Source organism: Aplidium turbinatum, chromosome 12, assembly GCF_918807975.1.
Source record: "Aplidium turbinatum chromosome 12, kaAplTurb1.1, whole genome shotgun sequence".
In the NCBI taxonomy this organism is placed as follows: domain Eukaryota; kingdom Metazoa; phylum Chordata; class Ascidiacea; order Aplousobranchia; family Polyclinidae; genus Aplidium; species Aplidium turbinatum.
Window position 1 is genome coordinate 9404913 of NC_137483.1, and position 23375 is coordinate 9428287.

At 37.0% G+C, this 23375-nt stretch overlaps 2 protein-coding genes across 2 annotated transcripts; one reads left to right on the plus strand and one right to left on the minus strand.

Moving 5' to 3' along the window:
- The first annotated feature begins 805 nt into the window (after positions 1-805).
- On the plus strand, positions 806-6919 carry LOC145780785 (uncharacterized). Its single transcript, XM_082592422.1, has 5 exons — positions 806-1003; positions 1279-1339; positions 1901-2037; positions 2985-3151; positions 6134-6919. The coding sequence occupies exons 1-5, from the start codon at positions 897-899 to the stop codon at positions 6145-6147; spliced, it is 486 nt and encodes a 161-aa protein (XP_082448548.1). The 5' UTR covers positions 806-896; the 3' UTR covers positions 6148-6919.
- Positions 6920-6963: 44 nt separating this feature from the next.
- Positions 6964-22190, minus strand: LOC145780784 (cytoplasmic phosphatidylinositol transfer protein 1-like). The gene is made up of 11 exons (XM_082592421.1): positions 21967-22190; positions 21486-21634; positions 21317-21402; positions 20876-20883; positions 20495-20581; positions 18657-18758; positions 13316-13375; positions 12221-12324; positions 9402-9457; positions 8973-9062; positions 6964-8371 (listed from the first exon to the last, which is right to left on the minus strand). Exons 1-11 carry the CDS (start codon positions 22012-22014, stop codon positions 8292-8294), a joined length of 870 nt encoding a protein of 289 aa, XP_082448547.1. The 5' UTR covers positions 22015-22190; the 3' UTR covers positions 6964-8291.
- Positions 22191-23375: the final 1185 nt, after the last annotated feature.

The window sequence follows — 23375 nt, forward strand, 5'->3', positions numbered from 1 at the left end:
CGATTGAGTGAGATTTGACATTTTGGAAATTTGGGACAGTGGGGCTTGGGAGTGGGACCCCTTGGGTTGTTTATTATCAGCTGATTTTAAAGTGGAAGTTTAGTGGAGTGTATATCTCAAAAAGTCAAACATACACTGTGTAAAAAAGTCGAAAATCCCTCTATTGTTGAAAAAAAAACTCTATTGTTGTGTAATCAGATATGCAGATGCTATTGTATGTCATAAATATAATTGAAGCTGGTCTAGTCTCAACTCTCATCTTAGTTTTATATTATTTATAATAGCCTTGAGCAGCCTGTAGGGTAGGCTAAAGCTACTGAAGCCATTTTTTATATGATATTGATAACTTTATACTCACAGAACACCATGTCTTTTTGTATTTTTTAATGCATTACATTTAATGATTATTGCCCAGACAAGCACTTAGGCCTCTTGTATGTTGTGCATTCAATTGGGAGCTGGTATACAAGTCCCCCCTCCCCCCTTGGTAACTCATGACAAAGACAGGACTCGACCAAACATATAGGGTGAAACTACTTTACCTTTGCTTTACTGTTCACACACTTCAATCCACATGTTTTGGTCAATTCCTCTTTGTCGTTATGAGTTGGCAAGGGTGGGAGGGGGGACTTGTATACCAGCTCCCAATTGAATGCACAACATACAAGAGGCCTAAGTGCTTGTCTACTCAACAGGCTTTGATTGAAGTTTGTTAAATTCAATTTTTAAAAGTCTGAAACGTGTCACTTCACTTGTGTTTGCAAAAGGGTTGGTTCATGATAAAATTATCTTCATTTACAGAACTTGCATAAAGGTTTTAAGGGCATTTGGAAAAACTAGGTTGTTGATAAAAAACAGAAAGTTTGCTTTGATAAGTTTTTTAAATTTCTGGAGCCATGTCTTCAGATTATTCTGACGATGATTCTCCAGAAGGTGTTTCTTTTGCAAGTAGTAAAAGAGATGCACTAAACACCATGAAATCTGTCAATGAGGTCTTGTCGAGGTAAATTTTTGAAAATTTGTTGAAGCGTTTCTGTGTTCACTTAAGAAAAGTATTTCATATGTTTCCCATAATGTTACGTTTGCCTTATCTTTGGAACATGTAGTTTCGGACTTACAGTATCACAGAGTGGCTTCTTTTATCATTATATACCGGTACAACATATAACCTGCAACATATAAAGTTTAATTTTGACAGTTTGGTGCTAGTCATGTTTTAAAACATGCATTCTAACATCTGGCAAGTAATTCCTAATTATTTTGTCTTACCTAATACAGAGATAAGATGGCAAAGAAAGAAAAGCGTCGAGCAATAGAACTAAGGAACATTGAACAGAAGGTTTGTGCATCATATTTTGTCACAGTTTAATATTGAGCTTTCACAAGTTTCTATATCTTGGAATGCAAAGTGAATGAAATATTTATCTGCTGGCTAATGCATGGAAACTTCCCAGGCTAGTCATGTCCAGAAAGTTGCATTCACTCTTGACCCTAACAGCTGTGCTGGCAGTTTTTTGCTTTTGCAAAGGTCACCCATACCAAAGAATAGATGCCTGATAAGTCTAGTCCAATTGTCTGCCTGGCTGGCAAGCCAGTGTTATGGCAGTTATTTGAGTCATGTCACAAATTGCACAATTGTAACATGATGTTGTCAGAGACCAGGTATAATAGTTAATTTACTGTTGTGGGGTAGCTTTGTATTTGTCTTGAGTTGACTGTAATGCACATCATGCATCGCATTCGATTAGAATTGCATGGATGCTAGGCCTTGAACTGAAGAGTGTACTTGTCTTGAGAAATCATCAGATTTTAAATTTGACTTATTTGTGTGTTATTTTTGTCACGGGCCCTGTGTCACAACTTACAAATTTGTTTTATCACAAAGAACATCTTATTACAGAAGAGAAAAACAATTTCGCTTGATATATTGGAGGAGGCTGAAGAAATACTAGAGAGAAGAAAGGCATTAAAAATTGCCATGGATGAGAAACAAAACGTTGATTCAGACGATGAACATTTGTCAGATGAAGAATATATGTATGTGTTTGCTTATGCTAAATTTCTTCCTACAGTTCACCAAATGATAATGAAACTGATATTGACCAGGAAGATTTTTCCTATATAATAATGTGTTATTGTGAGGCATGATGTATTGTATTTTCCAAAAAATTATTATTAGGCCTATTGCACTCGTGGTACAGTAACTTACTTATAGATGCAACATTTGATATTGCTTCATCAACTATTATATATAGTATTGTTAAAATCAGACATTAAATTTTAACTGAAGTTTTTGACTCTGTACCGGTAAGTGTTTTACAAGTCTACAATTGTATCCTATTTTACTTCATAAGCAAAATCTATGCATCTAGTTTTGTGTGACCTTTCACGTTCCGATTGACATTTAAAATAATCTGTAAGTACGCAAATTCAAATATTTGGATCCGTTGAATTTTGTTAGGTACTGTTCTAATCTTTATCCAGACGTTGAAACCAGACTTTCCCTTTTTTACATTACAATGTCTTTAGATGTTGAATTAATGTAAAAATAATTGATTTGCTGAGTGGGTTAAGATCAGTGCAACTTCTCCAACTAATTTGAAAAAATGTCTTGATTTACTGGTGTGGTGGATAACCAGCGGTGAAAAAAATGTTATCAACGGTCACAACGGAATAGGAATAACTACAAGCAAAACTAGCATCGCATTTCCGAATGGGCAACAGGACACCACGTATTTGTTTCAAATACAGTGGAATTCAGCTCTTGCGACATTTTGCTTTAGTGGTGTTTGCTGCAAAGTCCCGCTTTTAAACTACAGGTAGAATTTGACTGTACCGCTATAAAGTATATTCACTTATTCAGCCATAGTAACACTTTTTTGAAGGTCCCTTTGTGTGTCGCTATAGGCAAGTTACACTACTGTATATCTAACACCTTTAAAACTAAAAAGAACGGATTTTTGTAGCTGATCTCCTGTTTTTAGTCGTACTCGTCCTCGTAAAGAAGATCAAGTTTTCATTTCTATTTCAAAAACAAAGTTATTCAACAAGCCAGCCAAACCAGATGTGACTAACTTCAAAAATGACCGTTTATTCAACGGAAGAATACGACGAATCGACCACAAAACTATGCTTTTGAAAAGAAAAATAGGTGCGGTACTGTAACTTTGTTTGGTTACTAGTTTTTGCTCACATCAGAAAACTAAAATCTATTAGTTTTGGCGCCTGTTCTAATACAGGAGATGCCGTGAGTTGTAGATAATATTTTGACGTGGGTGAAACAAGTGCGGAAAATGGCGTTATATTTTATTTTAATGTCCCTGACAGATTGCACTGTTTCGAGATCCGCAATGTGGATGTATGCAAATGATCAGCTCTAGACGTTTTCAAACGGTAGGCACTTTAACATTACCCACTCGTCGAAAAGCGTACTCGCGATTCAGCTGATTTCAGTCATGTGACTCGACACGTGATATTCTGATCGAAAAATTTTGATATAAAGATTAACTGAATGCTTCGCTACAACCAGCGTTGCCTAATGGTTAGGGCAGAGTAGTAATTTCGATTTCGTGGGTTCGATTCCCATCCTCTGCTAATACTATTTTTTCTTCTGCAACTGAACTGAGTGCAAGAAGGATCTTAATGACTGCAGTCAATGGAGTTTATAAGGAAAATTGTGACTAAAACACAAAGCAATTTCACATTGAAAAGCAGGCACTCTTCGACGAGTGGGTGATGTTAAAGTGCCTACCTTTTCAAACAGATAGGCTGGGAGAAATAATGTTTTTTGTACCTTACGACTTTTGACTGTTTACTAGCTATAACAGCAAAGATATTGAACCAACACATCTGCAACGTTCAAGAAGTTGATACAGCACAGCTTCTCTTGCACGTGAATAAAAACTGCTATATATGCGCTAGTACTGTGCCCAAAACTGTGGAACTGTTTGTGAGCTGTAAAAATAAGCCAAAGCTTTCTGTTCATCTTAGACTTTTATGTGGCTGGTTTACTTACATTTACAGTAGAACTTGGATATCTCGTCACCCCAGGGAAAACAGAAAAAGTGACGACTTACGCGAACTGACGACCAATGCAAACAGCAAAATTTTTCCATTGTTTTGCGTCGCATTAATTTCATGGTGCTCCGCGACCTAATAAAAATGCGATAGTAGTAAATTGAAACGAAGAGGAAAGCGAGAAAAGAATTTAATTACGGTGCACAATAAAGTACAGTACGGTAATAACGCACTTGACAGCTTAACTGAAGAACACAGATATTTTTGACTGCGTTTTGCTTGCAAGTGTCTTGTCAACCAAGTAGGCCTAGTCATGCATTTTTGATAGTGAGCTTGCGAATTCACCACTGTCTTCTTGGCATAACATATAGTGTTGGAGCTTTCCAACCATCAAACCAACATATTCCACGCAGGGGCGCCGGAAGCGGGGGGGCAGGGGGGGCGGATGCCCCCCTGCCCTCAACTTTTCTGCAGATGGAGGGGCAGGGGGGGCAATGGTGCCCTTTTAAAGTCATGTAAGCTACTGCACATTTTGCAATATAACAATTTCTGCTATTAGCTTTTAGCCTAATTATAACCTTTCATTTTTGCCTCAAAATAATATTTGCGGCACAAAATTTTGCAACACAGTACTGGCCTTAAAATTCGTTTTTTTTTTCGGCAGCCGCCGCGGCCTACCGGGAGCTCCTTCTCGGCGGCCAAATCTGCGTGCTTGGAGGCCAAAATACAAAATAAAAATAACAATAGCACAAGTAAATAGAATTAAACTTGCAACAATGCCAAAATGATCAATTAGTGTTGTTGAAGTCTGGGCGACGTCCTACAAATAGAATCGTTGCACCACGCAATAACTGCTTTATCGGGATTGTAATCGAGCACTGCGGGCCCATCTAACGACACTCGCACGAGTGTCTCCAATGTGGCTGATTTTAAAGAAGTTCGCCACTCCCCTAGAATTCTTTTTAGCAACGAAAAACAACGTTCGACATGTGCTGACGGTGACGGCAAGGTAATAAGTATTTCAATGATGTGAAGGACATTACTAAAAGAAGCATAATTTTTGCAAAATATGATCAAAAAATGTTTTCCCCTCGGATGTCAACTAACCTATTTCTCCTTTTTAACAACGATTCAATATCCTACAACATCGAATCGACATAAAAACGACAATATTGCCAGCCGATGTAAATTAGCACTGCGGATTAAGACTTTGTTAAAATAAACGTCGGGAATTACAAACAAGACTTACAGCGTTGGTGATCGCAGATGGATATTTTCCATCAATAACAAATATTCCCGAACAATACAACAGTGGTGATTATGACGTGCTGACCTAATTTTGTGTCACTCTTTGATACTACATATTGTCGACAGTTAATCCACGATCATTCTATTGCGAAATTAAATAATTGGCTAGAAGAGACCGGCGGTCAAACTTGGCCGATTGAGGAGGTAGCACCGACGGTCATTCAAGCACAACTTAGCGGCCATGTCCACAGGCTGCTTAAGGCTTGACAGTAGGTTACATCAATCATTATACAGTAACATAGCATGATGCCCTTCTTTGTATACCGGACACTTGTAGGCTATCATTACTCAATACATAGTGAGCTGATAGATTAGTATTATCGCTATATCTTATCTTAAAACTTGAAAAAAAATTGGCCTTTTAGTAAACAAAAGTGCCCTTTTTTCGTAATCTTGCCCCCCCAGTCAAAATTCGTTCCGGCGCCCCTGATTCCACGCAAGTGCGTGCACACGTCTTAGCGCAGTAATTTCTTCTCGAAAGAGTCTGTAAATGCCACGTCAGCATTTGGGTGGATGACAACTTAGACGAATTTTACATCCCAGGGGAAGAAAAACAATGACGACATAATCGAATTGACGAATTATGCGATGACCACTTAACAGAACTTGATTGTGTACAAAAGATAGGCTTTATGCCGGGAGCTGGCAATCATTGGCGACTTGGGCAAACTGACGAGTTTTCCGAAGACGAGTTATCCAAGTTCTACTGTATAAGTGTTAATTTTAACTGAAACTCTTCATACTTGCCTGGATACCACCAAGTGCATAAGTATTAAGTAACCATGTTTACCAGTTTCATTCTTTACAGCGAAAAGAAGATGACACATTGTGGCGCCGTTTATTGATCATTTCGTCTCGGCGAGGAACGACCACATCGTGATTTCTTACCATGCGAACACTCGTGGACGTTAGCCTTCAGTTTGTCATTATTTCTATTCATAACTCGATATCTGATGGTATGAGAGTGCTTGTATAATCTGGAAGTCTGGCGGGCCGTTCATGGTCGTGAATTTGTATGTCCCAGAACTGCGCTTGATCAGTTATAATAGTTACTGGTTGAGGTTTACTATTGAGCACATCGCCCTTTACTAATTGCCTGCCGGGTGACCGGCATTTTCGATGGTGGGTTTCTGCTGTTGGAGAACTTGATTGGTCCAAGGTGATGAACCTGGGCAGTAACCACCGAATTCAAAAACTTTAGTTTTGGTATCGTTTATCATTTTGCAAAGAGGTTGTTCAGTGTTCACCTAAAACTTTGTTTTTTCAAACTAAGTGTTGACACTGATACGTGAAAAACTTCATTAGCGGACGAGTTTGTGCTTTGACTTTTTCCTGTCGACAGAAACCCGCCATCGAGATCTCCCCAGACAGCAAAATCGGTCATTTTTACATTGATTCAACGTTTGCAAACGTTGAATCAATCATCAAAAGGTAATATACTTAACGGTTAAAACTTAGTTACGTTTTAACTGTTTATAATCGATGATATCGTACCTTCTACATAACTTGCCATGTAGACTTCCATAGTATATCTTTACCAAGGATGAATGCCGCTGTCTCCCATTGTGCTTGTCTGCTTTAATAAATTGAGCTGCCGGTCCATTGTCTGCATCACATCGCTCAGGAAACAAACCGTACTAATGCAATAGTTCTGTATTACAACACGAAAATCAAATTAAACAATTGAGGAAGTATCACAATAAGTCTGAAATAACACTTCAGAAACTGATGCTCAGTGTGCACAGTGGTAAGGGAGGAACCAATCACGACTCGTACTCTATCAGGAAACCTTATTCTCAACTTTAAATTAAGTAGGAATTTGCTGGACAGCAAACAAGGTCGAGCGTAACTTAGTGTAAAGCTATTTCACCATTGTCGGCAATATGTAGGTCGACTGACAGGTTCTGCAATTATGATGTCAATAACTTGTACCTTGCCAGCAAAAGTTGCCTTCACTTCGTTGAAACGATGTGAAAACGGCAACGTTTGTTGGCTGGGTGTGGCAATGGATTGCAAGGGCGTGGTTAAGGCCATAACAAAAACGCAGCAAAAAATCGCTTACAGCGAGTAGGTGCCACTAATGAAAGTAAACAAATGCAAAAAGTGTTCGTGATCTTTGATAAACAGGGTTGCTCGCACAAAAGATAAAGGATTGTCTCAGTGCATTAAGGGGCTGTGCAAATTCCAAACGACGTCGCTTTCTTCAGGCTCCCCGATGTGACGGTTCTGAACCCCCTCTCCTACGGCGTCATTACATTTGAAGTTTGAACAGCCCCTAGGAAAATCATGGATGATTTAGTTCTGCTAGCAAAACCTGTCTTTGTTACATTGAACATTGCCAAACGTCGAATTGATGTAAAAAGGAGACGGGTTTTGCCAAAGTAATAATTCAGTAATGTATGGTTGAAGGTACTTTACTGTACTGAAATGTCAAAGCGGGTCTTTGAATGTTGTACTAGAAAAGTTGGTCCGACAATAAATCATCCACTGCAGCTTTTACGACACGTAGCGGATGCAATTAGTGACAGTTGATGTTTTCTTCGGATAGCTATTTTGACGAGATTATGAACCACAATACTTTGATGCAAAAAGGAAATACAGTACAGGTATTGCAAAATAAACTCAAATACATTGCGTGGTGGTTTTAGAAATGCTAGAAACCACAAAATACCCACTTCAGAAATGAAACACGTAGGCAAGCAGATAAATAGAGTATGTTGACGAACCACAATAACTCATGGGGTGATTGGATTCTTTTCAAAGCGCACAATAGCAGTAACAGATATTTTAGGTCAACAATAACACAAACATAAATGAAAAATAACATAATTCGTAACAAAATAGCGCTATTGTAGACCGTCTGATCAAAGACAGTGTATTTGTAAAGTTCTAGTTTAGAAATGCATCATATTCACACTTGTTAGCAAAAGAAAGGTGGTCAATTCGGTAGCAACGATTGCACTGTTCTATGGTATGGAGTTGTTCCGATGTTTCGACCCGCTTGCGGGTTCCGGTTCCTGGAAGATTTGCCCACAGCTCGCCGAAGCTGGAAATACAGTATATAAGAGGTAAAACTTTGACATTACAGTACATTGTCACTATATTTCAATAAATGCATACTTGCAAAGAATAATTGTCTGTGTGGTGAATTAATACCCCAACAGGTTTTTGAAATTTGTGCAACTCGATGAGAGACTCTAACGTCTTTGTGTCAAGAACTGCATCTAGTGATCAGTTTCTTTCATACAATCAAACTAGACAAGCTTGACATCTCCACTTGCGCCATAGCAGTGGCCCAGAGATTGGCTACTGTTTCGGGCCAGAGTGCAAATGTCATTGACTTAATTCTTAACCAATGAGTAATGGATAAATGAAAGGATAGCTCCACATTCTCAAGACGACTCCACACTGGCGTCTTTTCCATGATTGCAATTTTTACGTCACTGTCTAGGATAGGTAAAAGATGACGCCAAAGAGTAGTCTGCCATGGGCTCGCTGAACGAAGAGCTGCTCATAGTTTAAGATTACTTGATGCTGACTGCTGTGCTTTAGGTACCCGACTCTTGTTAATGCTACAATGAGAAGTGTGAACTGATTGAAGTTATAGGAGAATGAAATCAATATTTTAGAAGCAGAAAAACACTTACGTCTAGGTGCAGTGACACTGCTTCGAACTTTCTCATTTGTAGCATTTTGAATTTCGCTTTCGTAATCCCGAATGTTTTCAAAAGTCATTTCTATGCATAAAGTGGTTAATTGAATTAAAATACTCAAGTTTTTAAAAAGCTTTGACTAAAAAGAATTGTGGAATATAGTAGCAAATAATATCACGCTAAAAAGATAATTCAGTTTTGATAGCTTCATCAGCACACTTTTCTTTATTCAAATGGCGTGCCTGGCGAAAAGTCTATAAAACAGCCATCAACTTAGCCAGGTGCTTTCTTTTATAGCGTTATTTATAATACCGTACATCAATCCACGAACGGATCATTGATGAATGCAAAAGATCTTAGCAAAGTATAGTGAAAAAAAAAATATTGGACAAACAGATAACTTTGTAAAATGAAGCCACTCACCATACCACGTGTCTATCCATGCAAAGGCTTGACGATGCCCAAGAAGTAGAATATCTCTGAAATTTAATCAAAACAAAGCTCAATCGAACACAAACACACATGCCGGAATTGTGAAATCCGTTTCCACGAAACAATATCACATTGCAATTCAATCGATATTTCTGCCATTTCATGCTTGATTATATTAAGTCTGGGTATGTTTTGGCGGTTTTATTGTTTTTCTCAGGAGTCGAGTGTAGCAAGAATTGACAGCGATAGACACGTGTTTTGCCGATGAGGCTGGGCTCATAGCAGACAGGTAGTGCTGACGTCAGGAAAATCGCTCCTTCTCAACGGTTTTGTTGTTGTTGTTTTGTAACCCTCAGTAGGATCATAATCGAACAGTTCGGCTTTTGGGACGCCATCCTATCAGCACTGGTTCGAAACCAGGCCGAAGCAACACATAAAATTACTCAAATTCAAAGCGGTCGTGTCATAAGTGACAAAAATAAAAATATAGGTGGGCTTCATTCTAGACCAGTGGTTCTCAACCAGGGGTGATTAACTTCTTGAAGATCTGTAGAAAGTTTCAAATGGACCCATGAGTGCATTAATTTTGTAATGTAGAATTGTTGAATTAAAATCATTCAAGTTTACTTTTCGAAATTGAAGGACCGGTGTTCTTAGGTTATGATGCACTGGTTTGAATTAAGACTTTTCCAGCCAGGATTGAAGCATTTCTACATCGATTTAATGTCTGGAAACGTTATTTTGATAACAGAGTATTACTGTATTGACAAAGCAATCTAAAACTTGGGACGTAGACATCCCATGAGAAATTAAACGGTGGCCTAGTCTACACTTATATAATCAACGTGTTTACACCAAAAGTCATCAGCAGGGTAGTTTGCGTATCAACCAGCTAAAACTTCATAGGTGATCGGTCAACTACAACACACTATCACAATGTTATTGGAAGTTTCGCAGTTGGAAAAATCAAAGTTTAACAATTGAAACCACATTTTGCATTCTCGCAACAAACACTCAAAAAATAAAAGTACTGAAAAAGTTCAGATTTGAGAAATTCTGAATGCAAAATGCAGTACGGCCCAACAACTTCGTTCCAGGAAAAATAGATTCAACAGGTAATCTACTCACCTCAGAGCCGACAAAGTGAAAAGAGGCAATACAATAGCTGGGAGAAAGCATTTTACATTTTCGAATTTTAACCTTTCGCTATGTGGCCTGACGTTGGGACAGGACGCACTAAGTGAAATATTTTAAACTTTGTGATTATGCAAAAAAATCCGTTCCACGGGATTTGGCTGGATCTAACATCCGTGGACTGTATAAGTGGCGACTATACTAAACATACAACAGAAAGTAATTAATGTATTAGTGATACGAAGGCTTTCAAGTCTTGAAGCATTAAATCGATGCAGGCGATTAAAGAAGCTATTTGACTCTACGCCTCACTAGCTGATATCGATGTTGCGCGGAGCAGTAAACCTACTAATTCACTAATTGCATTATGCTTGCGACATAAGATTGGAAATAAAATAAATTAGTTTTAGCAAGCAAGTGCCGTATGTGAACAATACAAAACCAACAAGTGGAATTATTTTAAACAGGTCGACCCCACTAAGTGATGGTCAAAAGCTGACTACATTACTTTAAAGTCAAAACATCATTGGAGTGCTCGATTCAATTATTACATGGCATACAATACGTTACTTTTTGCAAGTCGCCGATCAGTTGAATTTTTCTTGAGCTTCGTCAATGTTCAAAAGATACATTTTTATGACTTAATTCTGCTGGTACACTTTCGCCACTTGACTGGGTCATTTCATAAGCTAAACGGCATGTTGCAAAATATAGCATAAAGAGGGTTGCCACGTCACAGCAACTCAACGATTGCCACTAAAGAAAACATACCCTGGTGAAAGCACAAAATTGCGCCCTTTGATTCCCAACACCTCACAATGCGTCTTTTTAAAATATTAATTCTGTTATAAAAACAATAATTCCTAAGTTTCATTGACAAGAACACCAATCTGCTCCTGTCGAGGAGAGAGTTACTGCCATGGGTTACTATCGGTAAGAATATAATTAACTAAAAAACAACTGGCAACCCAGCAAAGCCATATGGAAATAAAGGTAAGCGTCAAATGATGCTTCAAAATAAAACAGCGGAAAGAATTCCGCAAAAAGAAATTAGACTTTGCAGTTAGTTGCCTAACACCCGCCTCAGGTAAAGAAAACATTTGATAAGATCAGGCAGTTGCAGAACTTGTATAAAGAAAAAACAATTAAACATAGTTATCAATGTGCGAGCGTTGTGCAGATACAACTGAAGCAAAATCTGGGATTCTGGACTGCAACTGCATTAGCAACAACTTGCTAGCCCAGTCAACAAATCGGTTCTTTCCACATCGATTCGAGGTTTGTGAACGTTAATTGAGGTAAACACGAATGATTTGCTGACTGGAAAATCAATCAAAATGTGGACGCAAGGTCAACCATTTCAGGAAAACTTAACACAGGAAAAAGCTGTGCAAAGAAGTCATACTCAATACTACCCTGCTGCGCAAAACACAGGCAACAAAAGCCGTCATTTTTGCATTGATTCAACGTCTGCAGACGTTCAAAGTAAAAATGATGGACTTTGCTGTCTAAGGTAATTCCAAAGTATAACTCAACGATGTCGGTTGCAAATTGAAAAATATACAGTTTTGCTGTATTGACAAAATAAGTGAAAACTAGCACAAATCGACATTATATTGATAGAGCCACATTGCAGATCTTACGATAATTGCAGCAGAAGTAGATACATTACTTACTTGACAACTTTTTGGATGTAGTTTTCCACTTTTGTTTGCATTCCCCATACTTCAAATTTGACATGGACTAATTTATATGAACACATGATAGGCTGGTGGGTTTCCTATATTAGAGTTCATTAACGGTATCACATAATAGCATGCAATCAAATACACGATGATGATTATGAGCGAAAATTAAGCAAATTAAATAGAGATGTTTCACCGTTGGGGAGATGGCAGCGTAAGTAATCGCTGTCAAGAGTAGGAATAAGTTAAACAGTGGATTTGGTCGGTTGGAGTGATAGATTAATCCATTGTACAAATAAATTTTAATAATTAAGCTATAAATAATTGAACCAACAGTCGACCAACATTGCCTAGTAATGCCAAAGAAAGCGATTGCTGACTTAAAATGTTAAATTGCATTGTTTCAACGAGCAGCATTGTTGAACAATGCTGGCGAAGTTATGCAACGGTAAGGGCAACATAACCTACTTCATTTAGCAAACACACCACTTGCTTTCAACTAATGTCGAGCTTTTCAAAAGCACGCAAAGTATCGATCACCAAGAGAAATAATGTACTGATTGCATACGAGTTAAAGTAATATCAAAAAGGTAGCACAACAGCCCGTTTTAACCTTTTTCATTATCAAAAGAGCCGAAATTTTTTTTGCAAAATTGTTCACTTAATATCAATCATTCTGTTTAAAACAAGAATAAATGAAAAGATAAACATGTATCTTGTTACCAATGACATGGACGGACCAACAGACGGCATCTATCAGGGGTTCTTAACCAACAGCGCTGCCACCACTTGTGACTTGTGGATACAAGAAGTATCCTAAAGGGGGTGTGTGGATGTTGAATCATTACTGTTAGTTATAAAGTGGTGTTAGAAGCTGACATGGTTAGTGGGGTTTTAACCTAAATGCTGCATTGTGGGTGATTATTGCTGTATAGCCATTTCGGAAGGGATGCGAGAAATGGTTGCTGACGTCACATTGGTGCCAACATGGAAAAAGGTTCAGTACCAGCGGAGAAAACGTTTTGCTGTTTCTGAACAGCAACAGCTAGTACCTCGAGGCGTGTCGAGTGACAGAACTAGACTCACCTTCCAATCCTTCTTCAGAGGTCCTCGTCCTGTTTTACTTGACTGGAATTTCGTACAATCCTGAAGAAAATAACTGACTTAGAATGTTTTGTATTTTTAATGGATCTCAGTTTTGTGAAACAGAAATCCTTTTGAATTCATTCTGCCATCGGCTATTAGTACTTTCATCACAAAAAATGCTGTATTAGCAGGTCAACAGGCAAAGAAATCCAACACGAAAATGAAAATGAGTACATTTTGTGGGATTTGCTCAACAAATCCCTTCAATACGCAACACCCGACCACCCGACACTGGAAAAAGTAAGGGAGGCTGTAAGCAAAATGCTCAGCTTGCAAAAGTTAGCTTGTATCTCGTCTGGTAATGCTGGAACGATGCAATAACAGGCCCGTAATTATACATTTTAGCTTGGGGGGGGGGGCTCAAAAGCTGTTGCGAAGTAAAATGCTATGCACATAACATTTTGTAGTTGCAATGAGTCTAATTTGCGGTTTTTCGGGCAAAGGCACGGCATATGTTATAAAGTCACAAGGTGCTAGATAGAAGTAATTTCGAATGATTGGGATAATTCCAGCCAAAACATGGGTAATTCCAGCCAAAATGATTGCAGAATAGAATAGATGCAATATTTTTAACACACAACTTTGTCAGGAATGACCCTCGTGACTTTGTCTGGTACAGGTCTCCACCAAACCAATTTATCCCCTTTGGGGTGTAATATTCGGCAGTAAACGTCAAAAAACACTAACAGCTATCCAAGATGATGCCAATACCAATGGTGATGGATTTGTTTTTAGGAGATATTCATGGACAATATTTCCAAAACCAGCATCTTACTCCATTGTAATTGCTTTTACCTGAGATGCCTTGCCAAAAAAACTCACACAAATTTAAAAATCATTATCGTGCAATCTGTCTGGAATAACCCTCGATAACTATTACCCTACCAGTACATAACTACAAAATTACAAGCAAGATAATTGTACAAAGTGACATATGAGAATCAAAACAAATTAAATATAAAAAGTCTTGGGTCTGGGATTACTCATTTGGAAAACCAAATGTAGCTTGCCTGGCAGAGTTTGCATTGATGAAGTCCCTTGATATATCGTTTACATTCAAGCTAGAGATTTCCTCCTGGTGTACAACTGTACATGCAACAGCAATAAATTGTACAATCTGTCATGAGACATAGATGTTCTTAAACAAGTTTTTAAACGCTTCATTGCTGAAAATGAACGCTCGCTGCAAGCATTAGTTGATGGTGCTAACAGAATCATTTTCACCAGTTTTTTGACTTCCCCAACAACGTTTTAGCTCATTCTACAATATGTATCTCTTACTTTGAGCTTGGGGGGACATCGCCCCCCCAAGCCCCCCACCCCCGGCAATTACGGGCCTGTGCAATAATGATAAATTATAACAGCGGATTATGATGGGTATAACACGGCGATTGGCGAGACAAAAAAACTGCTGAATGGTTTCGAAATCAAACAAAATTACGGGATATTGTAATAACTATAAAACTAATAGTCAGAGGCAGATCATATAGCAAGATATCAGGATAACAGATGGACTAACAAATTAACAACTTGGACAGTATGGATACCCTGGGAAAGCAAACGCAAACAAGAAAAGCCAAAAATGAGATGGAAAAACAAGATTGAAAAAGAATGTTGAACAAGCTGGATTGGCAAGAAAAGGCGAAGGCCTTCGCTCAGCAGTGGACTACCACAGGCTGAAAATGATTATGATAATATCAGCTGCAGCTGATCAGTCAAGCTTTAAATGAGAAAACCAAACGCCTTGTTACAGCCAACAACTCCAAAGGTGTTTGGTTAGAAAACAGATTAGGCTACATGACAAACCTAAGTTTAAAATGTATTTTGATTGCACAACAAACTCAAGCACTTGATACAGACCATTCTCCCACAATATAGTTGGATATAGTAAGATTCACCTATCAAAGACAACAAAATCAGTCAAGAATACCTTTCTTATATGGCTAGCTACCTGCTACAAACCTATTTAAGGCATACGGGTGGTCGGGTATTAACAAACAGGACTGACCTTTGTCACTTAAACCCATCGCGTACACAACAATTAAACAAACAAGGTGTCATAAGCGAGCAACTAATCAACTCCGCCAGTATGGTTTTTAAGTTGCAGAAAAATGGAGTTAATTAACGAGTGACGTCCGAGACAACAAAATCTGTCATCGTCGTAAACAAATCCTGTCTGCAGACATTGAATCAATGCAAAAATGACGAATTTTGCAGTCTGGCTATCACGTACAAGCCATGAAAGTCGCCACGACAAACAACAGTAGCAAGATCAATACTTGCAACGCTATTGCCACAATCTGTGGTTACTTCTTCGTCCCAGCTTCATCGCATGCTGAAGTCATTGGTGTCCTTTACATTGTTTACAAGACGTGGTTTGACTCACAAAAAGAAAATGCAGGCGCGATGGCGATAGGCTTAAACAGCTCAGTGCCCTATTCTGGGATTTCTATCAACCATTCTTCGAAAAACATGGGAGACTTTTTATAAACACGTTTTTGAAGTCAGCGAGTCAGTCGTTTAGACATTGATTCAATGTCGCAACAAGTTGAATTAAGAGCAAAGATGAACTTGTAGAGCTTGTAAGATTTCGCTTCATGCCATCACATAGCAATGAGCGCAACACAAATTCCCATCAAAATTGTCCGAAATAAATTGACGAGGCTACGTCTGCTAACTGCTGGCGTAGCTATGGATTATCACATATCTATTGTCTATTTGACAATAAGTGACATTATAAAATGTAATATATTCGATGCTTCGTCTACCCAGGTTTAACTGCACTTGAATTAAAATTTCAAAACATTTATGCAGTGAACGCGCAATTGCCTGTTCAAAATGCTGTGAAATGTCACACGGGCATAGGAAGATTTGAAGTGCAGAGTTTCGTGGGACATGCCTTTCATCCGTTTGAAACACAATCCCAGACAGAAAATCAACCGTCCGCAGACGTTGAATCAACGTAAAAAGCGGTTAATTTGCTGTCTGGCGATCCTTTTTGGTGCAAATATAAAGAAATGCACAATGAAAAGGGACGAAAAGCAACAAGATTGAGACTCGCAACAGTGAGGTAAGTCTTTGAATGTCTCACACATACATGAAGGAAAAGTTTGTAAACTATATAATAATAAACAAATTTTAAACCGCAAAGGATTACGACCAGCCCACTCACACCACGCTTAAAAACACTTAACTCATGATATTTTTGCTTGCTCAAGGGTATTACCGCAACGTTAATTCTGCGACCATCACTATCTTTTCAATGTATCAAACATAAACACAGAAAGGAAGACATTTTCACGACTTGTGGTGTAAGAAAACAAAAAGGTTCCCATACCAAGAAAGCAAATCACTGTATTATAGGTTTATATTCTTTACATGGTGCAGCGAAAGTATGACCAAGAATGACGTCACAAACGTCATCAGCGAGAACAAACAACCATGAACGATTCCATCAAGATACGGCTCAGACAGCAAAATCCACCATTTTTACATTGATTCAACGTCTGTAAAACTAACAGATTTTGCTGTCGGGGAGGGGGGTTTTAAAGCTAGCAAAAAACTGCAGCCTAAAAACAAGCGAGAAGCAGTGGTCAGTTTGATAGAAATTCCGTTCTTTTCATTGATTCAACGTCTGCAGGGCGCAGGCGTTAGACCGATCTGCTGGCTGATAAACAACACTTTAGGAAAAAGGACTTGCGGAAGTCAACGTCCAACACAAAGCTTTACTCATGAACGTAAACTTAAAAGGGAAGCGAAAGTCACTGAAAATATAAAACTCTTGTACGAAACACAAAACAATTTCATTTATTAAATGTTTAGCGTAAGCAAGCATTGATAAATTACGAACTCATCAGAACTTTATTCTCTATGGTTCAACAAAGCAAACTCTCTACCAAAGCTTTATTATCAGAACTATCATTGAAAAAAAAAATCACAGCGAGTGACAGCGGTCTAAGTTTCCTTGTATCATTACAAACTACCCTCAACTGGGCCAAACCCAGCTAACAAATCCGTGAGTTTCACATTGATTCAACGTCTGCAACGTAAAAAGAACAGTTTTTGCTAGCTGACAACCATCAAATTTTAAGAAACCCATCAACTCACGTAGCCCACAAATCAACAAGGTCTATTTTATCTTAAACGGAAATACAGAAATAACCCACGGCGGTGGTTATCAAGTCCGGCCTCTGATTCAGATATCGCAACGAAATTCAATCTCACTGAAACAAATCCAGACCACGTTTCGCTATTCTTTATTACTAGGGCCATTTTTATATGACCTTAAAAAATCAATAATATGACTTTATTTTTTGGAAAATATGACTTTATATGACTTTATGTGAAAATCTTTATTTTTACATGCGAACAACGTCACTCACGGAACTAAAGAGTAAAACATACGCAACATAACAGTAATACACATCCATTTTTATTTTAAAACACTGTTGTAGTACAGTTTCATGTAGTGTGGAATGTTGGAGTCTTTGAAGTTACGATTTGGACGTAAAAATGACTTTAGTAAGGAAAATGAGCGCTCCACAGACGCTGATGTGGGTTGACACTTCTGCAGTTTTGCATAAAGCGCTGGTGAAATGTCTTGTCTTTGTAGCTCCATAATTTGTTTCACATCGTTTTTGTCCAATCGCTTCTTAATGTAATTTTTGAGCTCAAGCGGATCTTTTCCGAAATCAAGGGCATTTAGATCAGCATGGGCTTCTTTGATGGTGTACGTACAACTTTCCATTTTGAGTATTAAGTTGACCTCAATGTGTGACCTCATAAAATATAGGTCTGTGACTATAAGTGTTATGTAGGCTAATCCTACAGTTTGCCTTCGTTCAATCAGAAATTGCCTTACTTTCTTAGTGCTTAATTGCTTCACCGCTTAAATTGGTATTTTTTATTTAAAGTATACAACGGTGTGACTTTATATCTCCAAAATATGACTATATAACTTAAAAAGCTGATTTATGACCTAACCAGGAAAATATGACTTTATATGACTTCATAACTTTCTTAATATACCTCATAGGGATGCGGTTTTTGCATTAAAATTGATTTCACGACTTACTGATGCATAGAAAAAAATATGACTTTAATGACTTTAAATGGCCCTATTTATTACACAGTTGGTATCGGGGCTACAGCAAGAACAGCCGGCCAGTAAATCTATCTTCACAATGATTTAACGTCTGCAGACGTTGAATTATTGCAAAAGGGCTGATTTGATGTACTAAAGAAGCCAGGGTTATAAATAACACAAGCATGAACTGATTACCTCACTTTCTTTGTAATGTTTATCAGGTATTTTGTCGTAGGCAATATCAAGATGGACGATTTCACGTTGTTGGAATTCGGCCTCGTCAACCCGAGTTTGCATCTGCCCAAGAAAGAGGAGTTTTTATAAAAAGGAGTAAAAAGTTTAAAAAAATGAGTTTATATCCATCGCTGTAGTGTTGAGTAATGTAAAAGTGTTAAAAAAAAGTGATGAGAAAGGTTGCAAAACAATATTTGTGTTGACTCGGGAGTTTTCGAATAAGAGAATGACCAATGAAAACAATCGATGGCTTTGTTGTTGTCTTTCAATTGAATAAAACCTTAACTTTGCAACTAACGCTTGGCCTCTCATTTCAAATACACAAATCTTTAAGCAATGCAAAGAAAAGCAAAAAATACAGAATAATATTAAAAACAGAGTGGAGGGTTGTAACATTAACGTCTGCAGACGTCAAATTAATGTAAAAAAGCTGATTTGCTCGTGCGAAAGCAGACGTAACAATTCATCTGACAAATTAAACCTTTTCACATTAATTTAGACGACGTTGAATGAAAGCAAAAAAAAAAAGATTAATTTTGCAAGCAGGGAAGAAAGGTCAACACAAACAGGTTTGAGCTGATACCATTCTTCGTTAATCCTGATGGTTTCATTGACAAAGGACGCAAGGTTAAGTGACACTTCGCAGCTATGAAGAACCAAATGACCTTTTCCTTTATGACTCAAAGGCTTTGTGAAACCGTTACAAACTGGTCAACATCCCAGAAAACAAAATCCGCCATTTTCACATTGATTCAACGTCTGCAGACGTTGAATCAATGTGAAAATGACGGATTTTGTTGTCTGGGATAACTATTAACTGTCCTGTCTCATCCAACAAAAATTGTCACTTTTACTTTTTTTGATGTAAAAATAGCAGCTTCAGCTGGTTGGGGTGAAATTTTACAAGAGATGATATTTCATTAAAACCCCAAAACTTGTCCAGTTCACAATTACAAAGAATTGGTATAATCATTAATAGCAAAAAAGTTTCAATTAAACATGAATTGATCCGTTTTAACTTGTGGAATCCTATCAAAGGCTATTATCCTGTCAAGCAAACAGCTCTTAAGCACTGAAGAAATTTTTTGTCCAAAATTTTTTTGGATGTATGTTTAACCTCTGGCATGAACTGTGCAATGAAAACATTTACTTTTTAAGGCGATTAGATCATGAATAATTCGAAGTCAATGCCAGCCACACAACTGCAGTGAAGCATGATAAAAGTATTAGGCATCTCTTTCACGTGTATTGGAAAATAAAGTAAAGTTAGTGAATTTAGATTTTCTCGGCGTAGCTTAAATCTTCAAAAAGTATGGCAAGGGAGAAGAAACAACATGTTCAAATTTTAATTACAAACCTTTGGGGTGAAAACAGAACTCCAGACTTTCATACATACCTAAAGTAGGTAGGCTATTATTGCTACACCTCAGCAAACTTTATGATATGTTTTAACAACTAATACCTTTCAGAAAGGGTATAATGTTATCATTTTCATGAGTTAATAAAGCAAAGACCAATTATAACATATTTTAATGGTGCCTTTTGTGACAGCTAAAAATTTACAAAAGTAACAGTATGTTAGAACTGTTTGCAAGTAACACATGCGGGAATAAAAATCCATGATTAAGTCATCGCAAACAGACGCAAGCAATGTAACGTGGTTGTAGTGCAATGGCAGACTAAATGTGCAATATTACAGGTTATTTTCAAATCTTAACCTATACACAATTCACCACACTGTGTTTGAGGCTACATTCCAGAACTATGCGGTCATGTGGATATTAATCACGTGTTCTCACTTTGCAGTTTGTCAAGTCGTCGTTGTGCCCGTTGTTGTTTTCATATCTCGTCTCTATGTAGATTTGCAATCGTTCTAACCAAGGACACTAAAAATGTGACAACAATTTGCAACATCAGACATCTTTGAAATTTGTGAACCAAAGTACAATAGAAGCTGGTACTTAATCTCAGTGAAGCTAATGACAACCAACCCATGACATACAATGATACAAACAAATATTTGTAGTAGTTATGCTGCACAGTTCTGTGATCAATTTGCAATTGTTCACATGTGATGGAAGTCACTTACTCACTTAATACAATGCTTGTTAAAATAATCGATCAGGTCATAACACAATTAACACACTTCCGCAATAGTTGGTGCAAATGGTTTGTCTTACCTTATACTCTACAAAAGTTGACAATGAAGAATGTTTGGAAAACATGAAAATAATAAAGCTGTGATTAATCAGATAGCCAAAAGTTTTATACGTCATTGATAATTAATTCACCACATAAAAAAAGCATCATTAAAAAATGTCTTTGAAAACCAGTACAAGGATAAATATTTTAAATGAATTTATGTTTAGTCTTTACCATAATTATGTATCCAAGCTGCCTATGCAAAAAGTTGATTCGATCAAAGTAATGGAGCCCCAACACTTGTCAAATACAGCTGTTAGATTTTGCACATTTTTATTTATTTGAGGAGTAGAAATATTAAATAGGATAGTTTTTTTTTCACTATTCTATTTAGTAGCCTACAGTACAATACATATAGTTGCTGAAAGTTAGGCCTACACAATATGTCCTAAAAAAAAACAAACATCACTGACACTAACCTGTTATTGTGTATGGGTAATAGTTCCATGCTTTTTCAGTAACATAGATACTTGGAAAAAAAGACACTGCCCAGCTTGGTAACCGTCTGAAATTGTAAGCAAAAGTACAAATCACTAATACTGACTTCTTTCATGAAACTAAGCAGCAAACATACTTCACACTTCTCACTTGTTCAAGTGAATTCTCTTCTCTGTAAATTGTCCATTTCCATATTTTTCATCGTGGCATGCTTCATTTGTAATAACCTCCACTCCTTCTCCGCTGTCACTTTGCTCATCACTGTGTCGGTTTATCATATACAGTTGTCCTCGGCGATACTGTAATTACATATATATAAACAACACTTTTAAAGCAAACTCTCAATAAATCAAGGAAAATTAACTAGAAAAAAAGCAGACTATAGTCAACTTTATTTGGTGAAATAATTTTTTTGAACTGCTCTTACGCCTCTACATAATATTGTAAACATCAAACAGTGTAAGTTAACCAATATATGTCAACTCACACATCCATGAATTGTGGTAAGACCAATAACATTGAAACACCAGCTGTAGCCTAAAAACATATTTTGGAAGCCAATGTAGATCTACTAATTTCACAGCTTAACTTGCAATACCAGCAAGTACATTACAGTTGCAATCACACCAACCTCCTCTACAGTTATTGGCATGCATATCCTGTATTCCTTTAACACCATAATGAAGGGAAGTGAGCAGCAAAGAAAAATGTTTTTATACTTTTAAAACAAAATGATTTAAGAAAGTATTTACAAAAAAGCTGATTCAGGTAATGTTACAAAGTTGTTAACTCACAGACGTACATTTTGTATATATAAGACTTATTTTTTTCTGCATATTTTATAAGCCCTATGCAAAATTTATCACCAGAGCAATTTGTTATTGCTAAAAAAAAACTTGAATTGACTCATAAATTGGTTTTATTAATTAAATCTTCATGTATTGGTTTGTTGACTTTCCCAAATAATGCAAACACTGAACCAAGCTCAAAAATACTGTATAAATATTAAAAAGTTAGTGAAGACTAGTATCGTTGATGTCTCTACTCTATATTATAATTTATAAGCACTTTCAAATAACATAATTTAACCTAGTATTGTTTGTCACAACTAGGGTTGTTCAAACAAAAAATTCTTTGAAAGTTGTTTGCTTTTAACACAACACAATACTTTTTGTCTTGAGTTTCATTTCATTTGAAAAAGTTGTGGTAAGGTTTTTACCACTACAAAGCTTCCTAAATTTGTGGAATGCACCAATAGATAAAACAAAAAAATAAAAAACTAGTTAGGCTGAAATAATTTAGAAAGTAAACTGTGTCAATGATAGTAAGCCTGGGCAACATTTGAGGTAAAAATCATGCAACTGCTTCCAATTCAGACCTAGTAAAATACTAAAAAACTGAAAGCAAAATGAACAAAATGAAGTGTTCAATAGAAGCATGGGTTCAAACTTTGACAGGGTATTATTTTTAAAATACATAACAGGGTAGAGATAATTTTTGATCATATCCGATCTGCATATAATTAAGTCTGACTTTTATTGACATATATACTAAATTAAAAATCTAAAACCTAGACTAGTCATAACACTCTTACCAAAAAGAAAAAATTAACATGTCTTAACAAGCTTAGGCCTACTCTATTTGTAACTTCATTATTACTGTTGTATTCCAATAAAGAAAAATAAACTGAATTGCAACAATAACAGCCTACTTTTGACTTTTAAGCATTGAAGGAACTTACTCTACTGATTAGCCTACCATAAAAGTTACTATTATACCCTATTATAAGCATGACTCTATTTAGTCTATTGACAGTGCATCACTCACGCCCAGTAGACATTAAGTTACTTGCTTTTGGCTGAAAAACATTAACTTTAGCAGCAAACTGCTTGACAGTGGTGTAAATTTAAACAAAACTGCAGTACCACATCCTTTGATTAATTGTAGTGATGAAATGACTGTGAGTCGTCTCAATAAAACTAAACAGCAAATATGTTCTAAATTAACAAGTTTTTCACATAAACTGTAGGCCTACAAATC

Coding starts and splice junctions, on each gene's coding strand:
- LOC145780785 (XM_082592422.1), top strand. CDS start 897: ATGTCTTCAGATTATTCTGACGATGATTCTCCAGAAGGTGTTTCTTTT. Junction 1,004..1,278: donor GTCAATGAGGTCTTGTCGAG/GTAAATTTTTGA, acceptor TACCTAATACAG/AGATAAGATGGCAAAGAAAG. Junction 1,340..1,900: donor TAAGGAACATTGAACAGAAG/GTTTGTGCATCA, acceptor ATCTTATTACAG/AAGAGAAAAACAATTTCGCT.
- LOC145780784 (XM_082592421.1), bottom strand. CDS start 22,014: ATGGTGTTAAAGGAATACAGGATATGCATGCCAATAACTGTAGAGGAG. Junction 21,635..21,966: donor TGCCAATAACTGTAGAGGAG/GTTGGTGTGATT, acceptor ATGTAATTACAG/TATCGCCGAGGACAACTGTA. Junction 18,759..20,494: donor ACGACTTGACAAACTGCAAA/GTGAGAACACGT, acceptor TTTCTTGGGCAG/ATGCAAACTCGGGTTGACGA.